We start from the raw sequence: 13,146 nt of genomic DNA, 5'->3' as shown, positions 1-13,146 counted from the left end.
TCAAGCCTGTAATCCCAGCACTTTGGGAGGCTGAGACGGGCGGATCACGAGGTCAGGAGATCGAGACCATCCTGGCTAACACGGTGAAACCCCGTCTCTACTAAAAAATACAAAAAACTAGCCGGGCGAGGTGGTGGGCGCTTGTAGTCCCAGCTACTTGGGAGGCTGAGGCAGGAGAATGGTGTGAACCTGGGAGGCGGAGCTTGCAGTGAGCTGAGATCCGGCCACTGCACTCCAGCCTGGGCGACAGAGTGAGACTCCGTCTCAAAAAAAAAAAAAAAAACTTTCATACTCTAAATAAAACAAGCAAAAAAAGGCCCTTAACTCTAATGACAGAACCAACTCAGAGGTATAGTCATGAAAGGAAAATAACAGGTCTGATTTACGGAGCATATGCTGTAATGTGAAGACCATACAGGGTAAATGTGCATCATCTAATTTTACAACAAACCTGCCAGCAAGAGAATACTGTTCACATTCTATAGAGAGGGACAACATGAAGGCTCAAAGAAGTTAGGTCAACACGATTAGGCTCAGCCAAAGCGTAATTTGAGTTTCCATTCATCAGTTCTTAAATGAAGTTATAATATCTATAAATATCTCAATAGCATCTTGTGAGCAAGTTTATCACAATAAATGTTTGAACATTCCCCTATCATTCTTACCCCATTCAGTAAAAGAACAAAATTCAAAAGGCTTTCTTATGGTCAACCAGAAGTAACTATAAATCAGAATTCGAACACGAGTTTGGCTGGCTGTACTCAAAATATGTCCAATTAACTTTTTTGGGCCTGTTCCCTCAGCTGTCACACAATTAAAATATCTATTTAATACAGCTGAGTGGATTAAATGAGGCAATATACAAAAACCCATTGTATCATGAGACATTTTACAAACTCAGTCCACAAAATGAAAACAGTTTGCTAAGAAACAGAAACACTGCACATATCACACACCTAATGAAGATATTATACAAATGGAAATTTAAAACAATCATTTAATTCATTTGAATTAAAACAAACTATTTTTTTAAAGTTAAATTTTGTGTGAAATTCAAATACTTGTTATCAAATATCTATTATGTTAGTTACCAACAAAGTGAAGACATTTATGTGAAAATAGTTACAGCTCAAATTTCTAATACTGTGATTCTTAATCTTGTCAATGACAAAGAGATTTACTAAAAACTAGTAATTCTTAATGGTTTGATTTGATTTCAATGTTACAAGTACCTAATCTCTCAAGATTTCATATCAACATTGGCTGTAACTGGATTTTAGGCTTTAGTTCTAAATTACTGTGACATACACACAAAAAGCATACAAACTCTAGATTTAATGGATACCCAGCCATACGAAATGTATCCTGCTGACATTCTAAGATATTGGCAAATATCTCTGGTGTTTAAGGTAATATGACAAAAATCAAGAGGTATGATGTGAGAAAAATGTGACTGGCTTACAGTATGAATCAAAAAGAAAAAAATGGAGAAAATAAAGAGAATTAAGGGAAAAAATTATCAAAAGAGAAAATATTCAGTATTATACCCACAACTGAATCAAGTTTCCACAACTTAAAAAATATACACACTTGAAAGAGATATTCACTAGAAAAAGACCTAATAATTAAGAATTCACATAATAAAGTCATCTGATACAATCTCATAGGGAAAATAGAAACTTCTCGTAAAATGGTTCCATTAAGACTGCATGAATTACAACCAGTAATTCTGAAACTAGACCACCAAATATGTCTAAATTGCTCTGTTCAAGTCCCATCTCTGTCATAAACGTTCTGTGGAGTCTCATCTCCATGTCTGGGCTTCCCTACCTGAAAAATGAAAGCTTTAACTAGAAAGGGCAGACACTAGATAATTTCTAAGGTCCCTCTGAACTGTTAAATGCTAGGATTTTATGAACTTTCAGCTAGAATTTGTCTTTATGGACAAACTCCTCTATCCATCTGCCATTCACTTCACTAAGAGGCCCCATTTTCTGGTGTTCTTCACATGGTATCTTTGTTGATAAACACCTTCCCCAAAGCTTACTGTTCTACTGACTGTCTCTTTTTCTTACCTGTTGCTCCTCTGGCATTGGTCTGAAATGGATTTGTAGAAGATGCCACAGAAGGACCAGCAGCAGCAACAAATGGATTTGTGGAAGGCGTAGCTTTAAAAAAGTATAAAATACACTATAAAATCCTAATACATTTTATATTTAAGATTTAAATTATTTGTTCACTATATTTATCAAGACAGAAAACTCAAGGATTCTGGTAACAAATCATTGCTTTGACTCCTAAGAAAATGCTACACAATATATACTTGGGTTCTTTATAAAAAAAAAAACAGTATATATACCAGAAGCACATACCTCCAAATGGAGCAGGCACACTTGATGAAGCAGGCTGTGTCTGTGCAGAAGCACCCACTGGCACTGTTCCAAAAACATTGCTGAGAACAAATATTGAAAGAGTTCATTTATTTTTTTCTTAAAAAAAAGAGAAAGTAAGGATAATCGATCTACAGGGTAGCCATAAAATAATGAACATATCATGTATCATAGCATCAGTTATCAACACAAAGAAAAATTAAGACATTTAAGTGTAAAGATGTAATAAAATAAACAATTGTTACTGCTTCATTAAGAATTGTCATAAAAAAATAAAAAATACAAGTAAAACTGAATGCATAGTGGGGAGGAATATGATTACTGCAACGACTAGTACAGTTTGGTGCCACTATCTTAATATTCATGTTAAGACACCAGCAAAAACCATTATTCTAAGCAAACTATCACAAGGACAGAAAACCAAACACTGCACGTTCTCACTCATAGGTGGGAGTTGAACAACAAGAACACATGGACACACGGTGGGAAACATCACACATGGGGCCTGTGGGGGTGGGGGGGCTGGGGGAGGGATAGCATTAGGAGAAATACCTAATGTAAATGATGAGTTGATGAGTGCAGCAAGCCAACATGGCACATGTATACCTACGTAACAAACCCGCATGTTGTGTACATGTACCCTAGAACTTAAAGTACCAAAAAAAAAAAAAAGACACCAGCAATAGCAAGTTTTACTTGCCATTGTTTTTGCACCATTAATGCAAATATCAATTAATGAAAAGGTAAACAATCTCTCAGAATTATTATAAAGAAAGTTTTAATCTCACAGACCCCATGAAAGGGTCTCAGGTACCCCAAACATTCCATGGATCACACTTTGTGAATCCCTGATGTACTGTAATGTAATATCAATAAATCATGTATTATATATCACGTATGTTTCCAGACTTTATGTTTCTAGAAGTGTTACAACCCTAAGGAAAATAAGCTACTAGGATAACAAAAGAAAGTAGTAAATACAATCCACAGGAATGGAAAACAGAGATGAATAAAACACTGTTATAGGTAAATCTCTTGTATTTCTGAGACTATTTTCGCAACTCTAAAATAAAGACTAGAAGAGTTTTTTACAAGTGTAATGTCCTTAAAATGTGTTAGGCTTCCTACTGCCAAGAATTCTAACAGATATATATGAACATAATAGCAGATGTGCTTATTTATAAATACAAGAATGACACTAAAGAGATATAGAATTGATTTTGGGCTTTGGTGCAAACACTTCTAAAAACCTGTATTTACGACTAAGCCTATAATATGGTACTTTCACTGTGTAATCTTCATGACTAAAACTGTATTTTAAAGTATATTATTTGACTACTAAATGGATTCTCTGCTGAGTACAATCTGTAAATAACTGTCCATTTTGAGATGTGTACATGCTCTCAAATACGGTTTAGTGTTCAAAGACAGAACATAACAAAACGTCTGATTCAATGAAAAGATAAAATTATGCCAATTATTCAAGGATTATATTTTAATTAGCAAATTAAATTCAAATTCCTCAAATTTACAGAAGCATTTAAGAACTTTAAAATTATACCTTGAAACAGTCATTTTTCAACTTGATTATTCAAAGTTGGAAAAAAAAGATAAAACACAAAGCAGGAGGGGCTAGCTAAGACAAGGTACCTGCTAGCATTACTTGTGGAAGTATACGCATTACTGGAGGTGGCTGCGGAACTGAAAACGCTGTCTAGTTCTGCCAGGGCTGCATACTTGTCTGAAGATGCACTTGACTGACTGGGAACTGAAACCACAGAACCAACAGGAGCTTTACCTGTGGTCCCAAAGCCACTTCCCTGATCACCACCTGGGAATGAACAAAACCAGGTTACACCAAAGATTTAGTTACACTTTCAACTTATCAACCACATTTGCCATGAAACACCAGTAAACTTAAAATGGATTTAGAGTTAAGCAGGATTCCAAATCATTAATCTAATAAATAACCTGGACCATACAGGACAGGATTAGTTGTTATACATACCACTGTGGTAAAAACAGAATATGTCTTTTAACAAAAATTAAGACTCTGTACCAAAAAAATTTGTCTACATTATGCATAAGCAAGAAACTCGCACAAGTGGATCCTGTTCACGTGACCATACAAATTCATATAATGCTGGACCTAATGTGAACAGTCTATCAATAGCATCATTTCCCTCAGTACTCTCCATGAAAAAATTAGAGACAGTAATGGGAAACATTTATTGAGCACTTACTATGTGCTAGGCACCGTTCTAAATGCCTTACATGCAATAATACTTAGAACACAACTCCATGAGTTTAATGCTTAGAATTATCCATTTTGGAGAGGAGAACAGGCCCAGAGATCAGAATGGAGAATTCCTTTTAGCAACACACACCTGCTATTCACCACTGCCATATGCATTTTTAGAGGCTACTAGCCTTAAGATAAAACTGGATACAAGACTATACTATAAAATTCATGAATTCCTCAAAAAAAAAATATGAAACCCACCAAGATGTTAACGGAAAATTGTTCAAAGTAAATACATCACAGAAACCACCAAATAACCCTCCATTCAGCTCTGCCAATGGGGTTTCTTGGCTCCTTATTGCCAAAGAAAAGTAAAGCATGCCTTCTAGGACAAAGTAAAATTTTTCTCAACTAGTAAGACTGAAAGTTTACAAATCAGTTCCTATGTCTTCAGTTTTGTAGTTGATATTTCAGGTACAAAATGTGCCAAGTGAACATTTTACTCAAAATGACAGTGCAGACAAAATTTCTATACAACAACTGAGAAAAGTGTAACATGTTCAGATTTTAATAAATACAACCAAATTAAGAGCACAAATTTGTATTTGTTTTGCTTAAAGCTTGATACCTTGCCCGGCACTGAAGATATTGTCTAAATTAGCAAGTGCTGCATATTTGTCTGCTGTCTGTAAACCAGCTTTGTTCGTTGAAACTTTACTAACAGCTGATGCTGTTTGATGACTCTGGGAAGTATTGAAGGTTCCAAAATCAGCACTGGAGGATTTGGGGAAGTTATCAAAATGAGCAAAATTAGCATTTACTGATGCAGCACTTCCACCTGTAACAGAATAAACAGAGCACTTGAAATTTCTAAGCTTTTCGTAATACCCTCTCATAGACTGTATGATCATTTCTTCCTAAATTAAATGTCCTATAAGCAATCTTACAACATTAAAATCAATGACTGGCAATGGCTTTCAACTGCAAGTGATGTTTTCTAATTTGTAAAAGTAGAATTTTCAAAGGCCTTGGCAACATGTAAAATAACATGTTTCTGTTTATTACCTACCCTGGAATGAAGAATGTAATTCATGGCGGAGGTAACTCCACACTACCTGGTTTGAGATTCAGTTACTTTCTCATCCAAATATACTATGGCCTTTTACTAACTAGTAAAACAGACTGCAAACAAGATGCAAAGTATCTTACTCGGAGGATTTCAAACTTTTGTGGCTCCATGGTGAAACAGTTTAAACAAATCCCAGTGGTAGCAATTAACAATATGTAAAATGTGTTAAGGTGATCCAGAATTTCTTAAAAGATGGTTATTGACATTTACACTTACTTCACTTGAAGAGCTACTATTTAATTCCATATAATAGTTAAATGTGTATACAATATCATGATGTCCACCATAAAATCATGCTGTACCATGTAGTTCAAGGCATTAAAACTACAGTACATAATACATTATAGCAATTTTTGACGTTATAAACCACAATTCACCTAATGGTCACTATTGTATATATCCTGTTAAATCTTTAAAATATGTTCTCTATTATAAAGACCTCCTTAAAGTACTATCAAAAGACTAAAACCAGTATATTTCATTCTATGCTTTTGATCCTACACTTTTGGGATATTAGTTCTTTATTTCTAAACTTTAGTTTCAGAAATCAAAATAGTATATATATACAGTTATATATTAAAGTGATAGAAAAGACAACTACAGATAGATAATTTTAAAACAGAATGTATGAACCTCTATTAAAAAAACACGAACACTTTCTATCAAGCAGGTTTTTATACATTCTAAAAGAAATATATACTGATCAAATTTCTTTCAGGAGTTAAACCATGGTGTTTTCAATTAAAGGTAAGTAATACATGTTTGTATGTAAAAGACTGTGACCTGTTACAAGGAGCTGGCAAACAAAGTGCATACTAAACTTTCAAAATTTATATAAGAATATTATTTCAAATTATTATTAAACCAAGTAACTCTCTGTCTACTATTGTGTTCTCTAACTCTGAGTTTAATAAATAGAGTTGGAAGAGATTTTTATGAAGGATTATCACTAAAGAATTATCAACGATCTATAACTGGAAAAACCCTTGAAGTATAGCAAAAATATGCAAATTAGTATAAGATGCCTATTTGACAACAGAACTTACTGTGGGTAGCCTGAAGAGGAAAAGCTGAAGTAAATTCACCAAAACTGCAGCTAGATGAAAGCATTCTAAATGCTGGACAGCCAGAAATTATGTAAATGATGAAAGTTAAAGGGAAAAAAAAAAAAACGAAAGAAAACTGAAAGAAAAGGCTTTAAGACAATACAGAGTTAAAAGTTGAAAGAAAACTAATCAGCCAAAAATCTAAATAAGGGTTCAATGAGTTTCCGGAAACAGCACAATTTATGGAAAGAGTATTCAATGTTTAAACACCAATTCCTGCACAGAAAACTATTTCCAAGTTTGACTGAAGTGATCATTAACGTACTCTTGTCTAATAAACATATAAACATTTTTCTCAGGCTTCTTGCTCTGAAAATTACTTACATTTTTAGTTCTACAGAAGCAATCAGCTTCCTTTATTAAGAGGTATAATGTCAGCCTAAATCAATGGATTCTATGAACCTTAAAAAACTTACAGTGCTGGCTGGGCACAGTGGCTCACATCTGTAATCCCAGCACTCTGGGAGGCCAAGGCAGGAGGATAACGTGAGGCCAGGAGTTCAAGACCAGCCTAGGCAACACAGTGACACCCAGTTGCTACCCCCACCCCCAAAAAAAATTTCAGCTGGGAGTGGTGACATGTGCCTGTATTCTATCCTGAGGCAGGCACATTGCCAAAAAACAAACAAACACAAAAAAAAAGAGAGAAAGAGAAATACTTATAGTAGTGTCATGCCTCTGTCCTCTGTGCATGGTAGATCTAAGGAAGATTCATGTGCAGGAAAAGGAGGAGAATGGATGTTGTCAAACAGACAATACACCAAATAATGCAGAAAAACAAATGAATATAGAAAAAAATAAGAGTTCAGGTTTCCCCAGAGCTTTTTAAGATAGAACCATTTTAAAGTCAGGTAATTACAGAATTTAAGTTTAGACTAATTTTTCAAAACTACACTTAAAGAGAGTTTTGTTTCGTGAAGTAAACATTTAAGCACAATGCTGGAGAAGCTCTACCTGTAGTTTGGGGCTGAAAAGGAGAGTGACTTGCTGTGGGGAAACCTCCAAAATTACTCGAACCACTAGACTGTCCAAATGCATCAAAGTTTGCAAAATCTGCATTTGCAGAATTCTGAGCTGTAAATGGTAAGGAACAACATATGTTAATGAATATGAAAACTATAAATGAAAATACATGACAAATGAGTTTAAGAATTATATGGAAAAGTTTCTATGTATCCAAACTCACTTTACAGAGAATTCACTTAGAAATCAGATTTTAAACCCTAGCAGCATTTAACCCAATTACAGGTAATTTACTAAGTAGTAACCAGGAATTTCCAAAAACACTTCATGCAATGATAAATTTGGACACAATACTCTGTATATGACCTCAAGCATAGTACTATAAAAGTGACTCCATTAACAAAGGAAACTATTTCAGAGTACTGAGTTACAGTACCGAGTTATAGGAAAGCAGACAAAGATGTAGAAAACATTCTGGAAAATTCACTGATTAAAATGGTAATCAACTATGTGAATCTGAACAATAATTGAAATACTTAAAATAATAACACAAAGATGGTTTAATTAAGAAATAAAACTTTTTTTAAGTTTACAAATGTCTCACCAGTCATATAAAAATCTAAAAAAAGCACAAGATCACCAAATAAATGGAAGATATTCATATTCTATTAGAAGCCTGCAATTTTAAACTCATTAAAATTTAAGGAACAATGAATGCTAGTATAGAAATTACAGCATATAATTCAGAGCCCCAAACATTAATCGAATACCTATTAAATATGGCAAGACAGGACTTTGTAGTACTTATATCCATTTTTACGTCTAGGTACTGATCTATTCACTATCTTCAACAATCGATTATAAATGCTGCAGAATAAAACTTTGGAAGACAAAACTTTGCAAATTCAACACTAAAATACAAAAATTACAATCTGGACACTCAAGCAATCTCTGTACAAAGAAATCCAAGCTAAGCAGAATGTAACACAATGGTAAAGCTGTTTCTTAAATAATCGTATTTCAAGAAGTCAACTTAGTGTGGAACTTAAGACCCCAAACTAATGAGCCTGAGTCTTGCTAAGAGTTGTCATTCCTCTTCAAATAAAAACACATATTCATGAGACAGGAAGACAGAGAGATCACAGGATGCAAACTACCAGCCCTCAGCAAATTCATCTGACAGATAAGCTTTGTTTCATCTGTACAGTACTTAACATTAAAAAAGAGGGCATTTCACAATAAACAAAAAGACTTCTAGCTTCTCTTATTTAAAAAAAAAAAAAAAAATCAATATATCTAGTATCCTAAATCCCTATTTCCATGTGGTAACAGATTAGAACATCCCCTTTAAAAAGGGCACCATAGTTCCTTAAACACACATGATACTACTCATTTGTGTTACCTGAGTTGCAAGGCAGTTGGGTTTAGATCCTACAGCATAGAATGTGACAAAAATCAATTACTGTTTATAGTGCACAGGTTTTGTGATATGATGTTTATCATCAGGCAAAATAACTACTAAATTCAGTAGGTGAATTTTATTTCTAGCTTCATGCATATTTCCATAGAAGATGACTTTTACTGAACCCAATAATGACCCCACCCAGCAACACACATCCACAAATACTATACCTCAGCCTGAATGCTCACATGAAGAGTAAAGGCTTCCAGCTTTTAAGTCACTAAACTACCTACAAAAGAAAAAGTTTCCCTACAAAACAATGCTAATGAACCAGACTGGCATGTGTGAATAGTTATCATTTGCCATTAAAAGTTCCATCAGGGCCGGGCGCGGTGGCTCAAGCCTGTAATCCCAGCACTTTGGGAGGCCGAGACGGGCGGATCACGAGGTCAGGAGATCGAGACCATCCTGGCTAACACGGTGAAACCCCGTCTCTATTAAAAAATACAAAAAAACTAGCCGGGCGAGGTGGCGGGCGTCTGTAGTCCCAGCTACTCGGGAGGCTGAGGCAGGAGAATGGNAAAAAAAAAAAAAAAAAAAAAAGTTCCATCAGTCGTATCAAACTGTTCAGGATAAAATTTTCACCTAATATTTTTTTAAAATTAACAAGAATATCAGGATGAGAAGAAATTGGCAATCAATGACTTTATTTGTAAACTATATATGGAAAAATAAAGATTCTGAATGCCTGGAAAGGCTCTGGAAAAAGACATTTCAGTTAAACCATGACCTAGTTTTACACCTAAAACTACTCCAAGGCAAAATGTCAAAAGATGTTATCAACCATACATATTAGAAGGAAAAATAAATGAGTAATTCAGTAGTTTCTTCTTGTAACAGGCATATATATTTTATTCTCCTGTAATGAAACCAAAAGTCAAATAAAGTAAAGAAAAAAAAAGGTAATCTGAGCCGTCATTTGTAAGTAAGAACTTCAGACTAAAAAGCAACTCCTCTCAGGCAGCCTGACTTGCAGCCTACAGGAGCTATTTCATTCTTTCTTCGCACAAGAAACAGAACAGTTAAGATTAACTGCTTTCTATCAATCTGATCAAAATATAAGATTCTTTTCCTTTACTGCATATCCTACGATTAAATGATGGCTATTGTTTTCAAAGTGCAATTTAAGGAAGTTGTTGAAAGTATTAGTGCAGCCATGGTACAAATTAGTCTGTAGAGTTGCAGTCTAACCATTTTTGGCTAACAGGGCTACAAAGAAAAGTCCAACATTACCTGTGAAGACTCACAAATTGCATTTCAAGAGAGAAAAACAAAGGGAACAAATAAGTTGCAATTTACAGAAGAATTTGGTGGTTATCAGTAATTTCGCATTGTATTTCAATAATCCTAAAATGGAGATAAAACCAGAATATATTCACAAATTACAAAAGTTTTACTCTATTTACTGGTTCTCCCACCAACCCTTTTTACCAGCATTCAAATGCAAGAGGTGAAAAAAGAGAGTTGGGGTTCTTTTTGGTCAGAAGGGGAAATGGCTTCTTATCTGGAGGGTTATGGGGAAAGAGGTTCTCCATGTTTTCTGGGATTTTGCAGCTCAGGTTAACACAGGAGAAGGGAAATCTACCACAACTCCAACAACTTAAGCAAAAGAAAACCAAAATTTCTTATCTTTCTCAGTATAACCTTTCCTGAAAAAAGAGATCTATGTCATCCTCTCCTTTCTAAAGCAAATACACACGAGACATATAAAAATTACACCACAATTCCCTTCTAAAGCATATCCTTAGAAAATGTTTTAATTAACATTTAAAATGAAAGGTTCCCTTATTGCTTGCTAGAAAGAAATGTGGCTGGAGAGAAGTTTTTCTACAAAATTTCAAACTATCCCAAACAGCACACTTTGGAGTGTGATTATGTATAAAATGCTTCATATCATCATTATCCAAAAAGAAGCCAGGTCATCAAATTGAAAGAAAATGAAAAACCATCACAATCTCACAGGTTAAGTAAAATAAGGCAAAGTAAGTTCCAAAATACAAATATGAAATCAGTTCTATCAGCACTGGTTTCTGTTATGCTCATAAAATTGTGAAATACATCTTTTAGAAACATACAGTCTTGAGTTTTTCTTCTCCATAACTGAACCTATAGAAATCTATGAAAAAGAGTAAGCTTTAGCCAATACCTCATACACACATGCCAAAATAATATAAAGCAAAGTTTCAAATTATCAAAATAAAACTATAAAATGACTAAATTCCTAAATTAATGTTCTACATTTGGTTTGATATTTATTTAATCACTCAAAATGCAGACCGATAAACTTTCCATGATATAAACATCACAGCTTACTGACATCCAAAATAGATTCCATACATATTTCCAACACAAATACTATGTATGCTTTTACACTGTTTAAGCATAAAGAAGCAACTGTAAAGACTCAAGAAATTACCAAGCTGTTAGGAAATGAATCTAAACCATTTGTGGAATCGTAACAAAGATCGAAAGATTAAAACAGCACAAAAACTTGCCATAAAGTATGATCCTTTTTCTTAAATGCATGTAAACATACAAACTACATACATAAGTGTGTATGTGTATACATAGGTACATATATATGAAGTGTGTGTAAAAGAGAAAAGAAAAACAATATTTATTGTACCTTTTAGATGGTAAACCACTTAAATGCATCATCTCACTTGAACCTTGCCACTTATCAAAGTCAATTTACAGAATAGAAAGTTTAGAAATGTTAGGTAATTTGCCCAAAGTTACACACCATAATAAGCAAGAAAGCCAGCATCTGAACCCAGGCTGTCCCAACTCCAAAGTCCAGGTTCTTTTCACTACATTATGCCACTTCCCTATCAGACTATTGCTATTACAATTAAGGAGAGATACAAGTGACCAAATCTATACTTCAATAATAAATTTTTAAATATTACCTAAGTACCTCTTCAAGGCTTGCATATTTGTTAACAAAATAAAACTCCATAAATCCCAATTTCTGGTGACATGCATTAAACTGTAACAAATATGTTAAATCTGAGAATAAGCAGGGGAGAAAAGGCCAAAGACCACAAGAGTTCTATCAAAAAAGTATCTTTAGGGCTGGGTGCAATGGCTCACACCTGTAATCCCAGTACTTTGGGAGGCCGAGGTGGGTGGATCACTTAAGGTCAGGAGTTCGAGACCAGCCTGGCCAACAAGGTGAAACCCCATCTCTACTAAAAATAAAAAAATTAGTATTTTTGTATTACTAAAATACAAACTTTTACATTTGTATATAATTTCAGGTATTGTGGCGCACACTTGTAATCCCAGCTACCTGGGAGGCTGAGGTGGGAGAACAGCTTGAACCCGGGAGGTAAAGGTTGCAGTGAGATTGTACCACTGCACTCTAGCCTGGGTGAGAGAGCGAGACTCCACCTCAAATAAATGAATGAATGAGTTGTATCTGTAGGAACCAACCTGAAAATGTTCCTACTCCTAAGGTGGGCTAATTTGAGCACTACTAAGGATAATGACAGCAAACTGAGAAGCAGCAAATGTTTAACTCTATGAAGTCATAATGATACTAAAGAAAAAAGTCACCATTATAAAATTATTTTATAATTTTAAACTTTCCATGATATAATTTCCACCATTATAAACTTTCCATGATATAAACATCACAGCTTACTGACATCCAAAATAGATTCCATACATATTTCCAACACAAATACTATGTATGCTTTTACACTGTTTAAGCATAAAGAAGCAACTGTAAAGACTCAAGAAATTACCAAGCTGTTAGGAAATGAATCTAGGAAATGACTAGGAAATCAACTCATTATTCTGATATCTGATGGAAAAGAATCATGTATTCTGACTTTCCTAAACAAATCATG

The 13,146-nt window shown here is 34.4% G+C and overlaps 1 protein-coding gene across 6 annotated transcripts in view; it reads right to left on the bottom strand.

Moving 5' to 3' along the window:
• Positions 1–13,146, bottom strand: part of AGFG1 (ArfGAP with FG repeats 1) — an 81,921-nt gene that overhangs the window by 13,432 nt on the left and 55,343 nt on the right. For 4 of the 6 annotated variants that reach the window (XM_017886997.1, XM_017886998.1, XM_017887000.1 and 1 more), the window contains exons 6-10: positions 7,822–7,941; positions 5,261–5,470; positions 4,041–4,221; positions 2,373–2,452; positions 2,076–2,168 (exon numbers count right to left, since the gene is read on the bottom strand). In XM_017886997.1, the coding sequence (XP_017742486.1) occupies positions 2,076–2,168; positions 2,373–2,452; positions 4,041–4,221; positions 5,261–5,470; positions 7,822–7,941 (684 nt within the window). The remainder of the gene's footprint in view (positions 1–2,075; positions 2,169–2,372; positions 2,453–4,040; positions 4,222–5,260; positions 5,471–7,821; positions 7,942–13,146) is intronic. The other 2 variants (XM_017887001.1, XM_017887002.1) reach the window with 1 other exon arrangement.

The sequence above is a fragment of the Rhinopithecus bieti genome, unplaced genomic scaffold, assembly GCF_001698545.2.
Source record: "Rhinopithecus bieti isolate Rb0 unplaced genomic scaffold, ASM169854v2 scaffold_15336, whole genome shotgun sequence".
Lineage (NCBI taxonomy): Eukaryota > Metazoa > Chordata > Mammalia > Primates > Cercopithecidae > Rhinopithecus > Rhinopithecus bieti.
The sequence above is the reverse complement of the archived record's forward strand: the minus strand, read 5'-3'. Positions and strand labels throughout refer to the sequence as shown.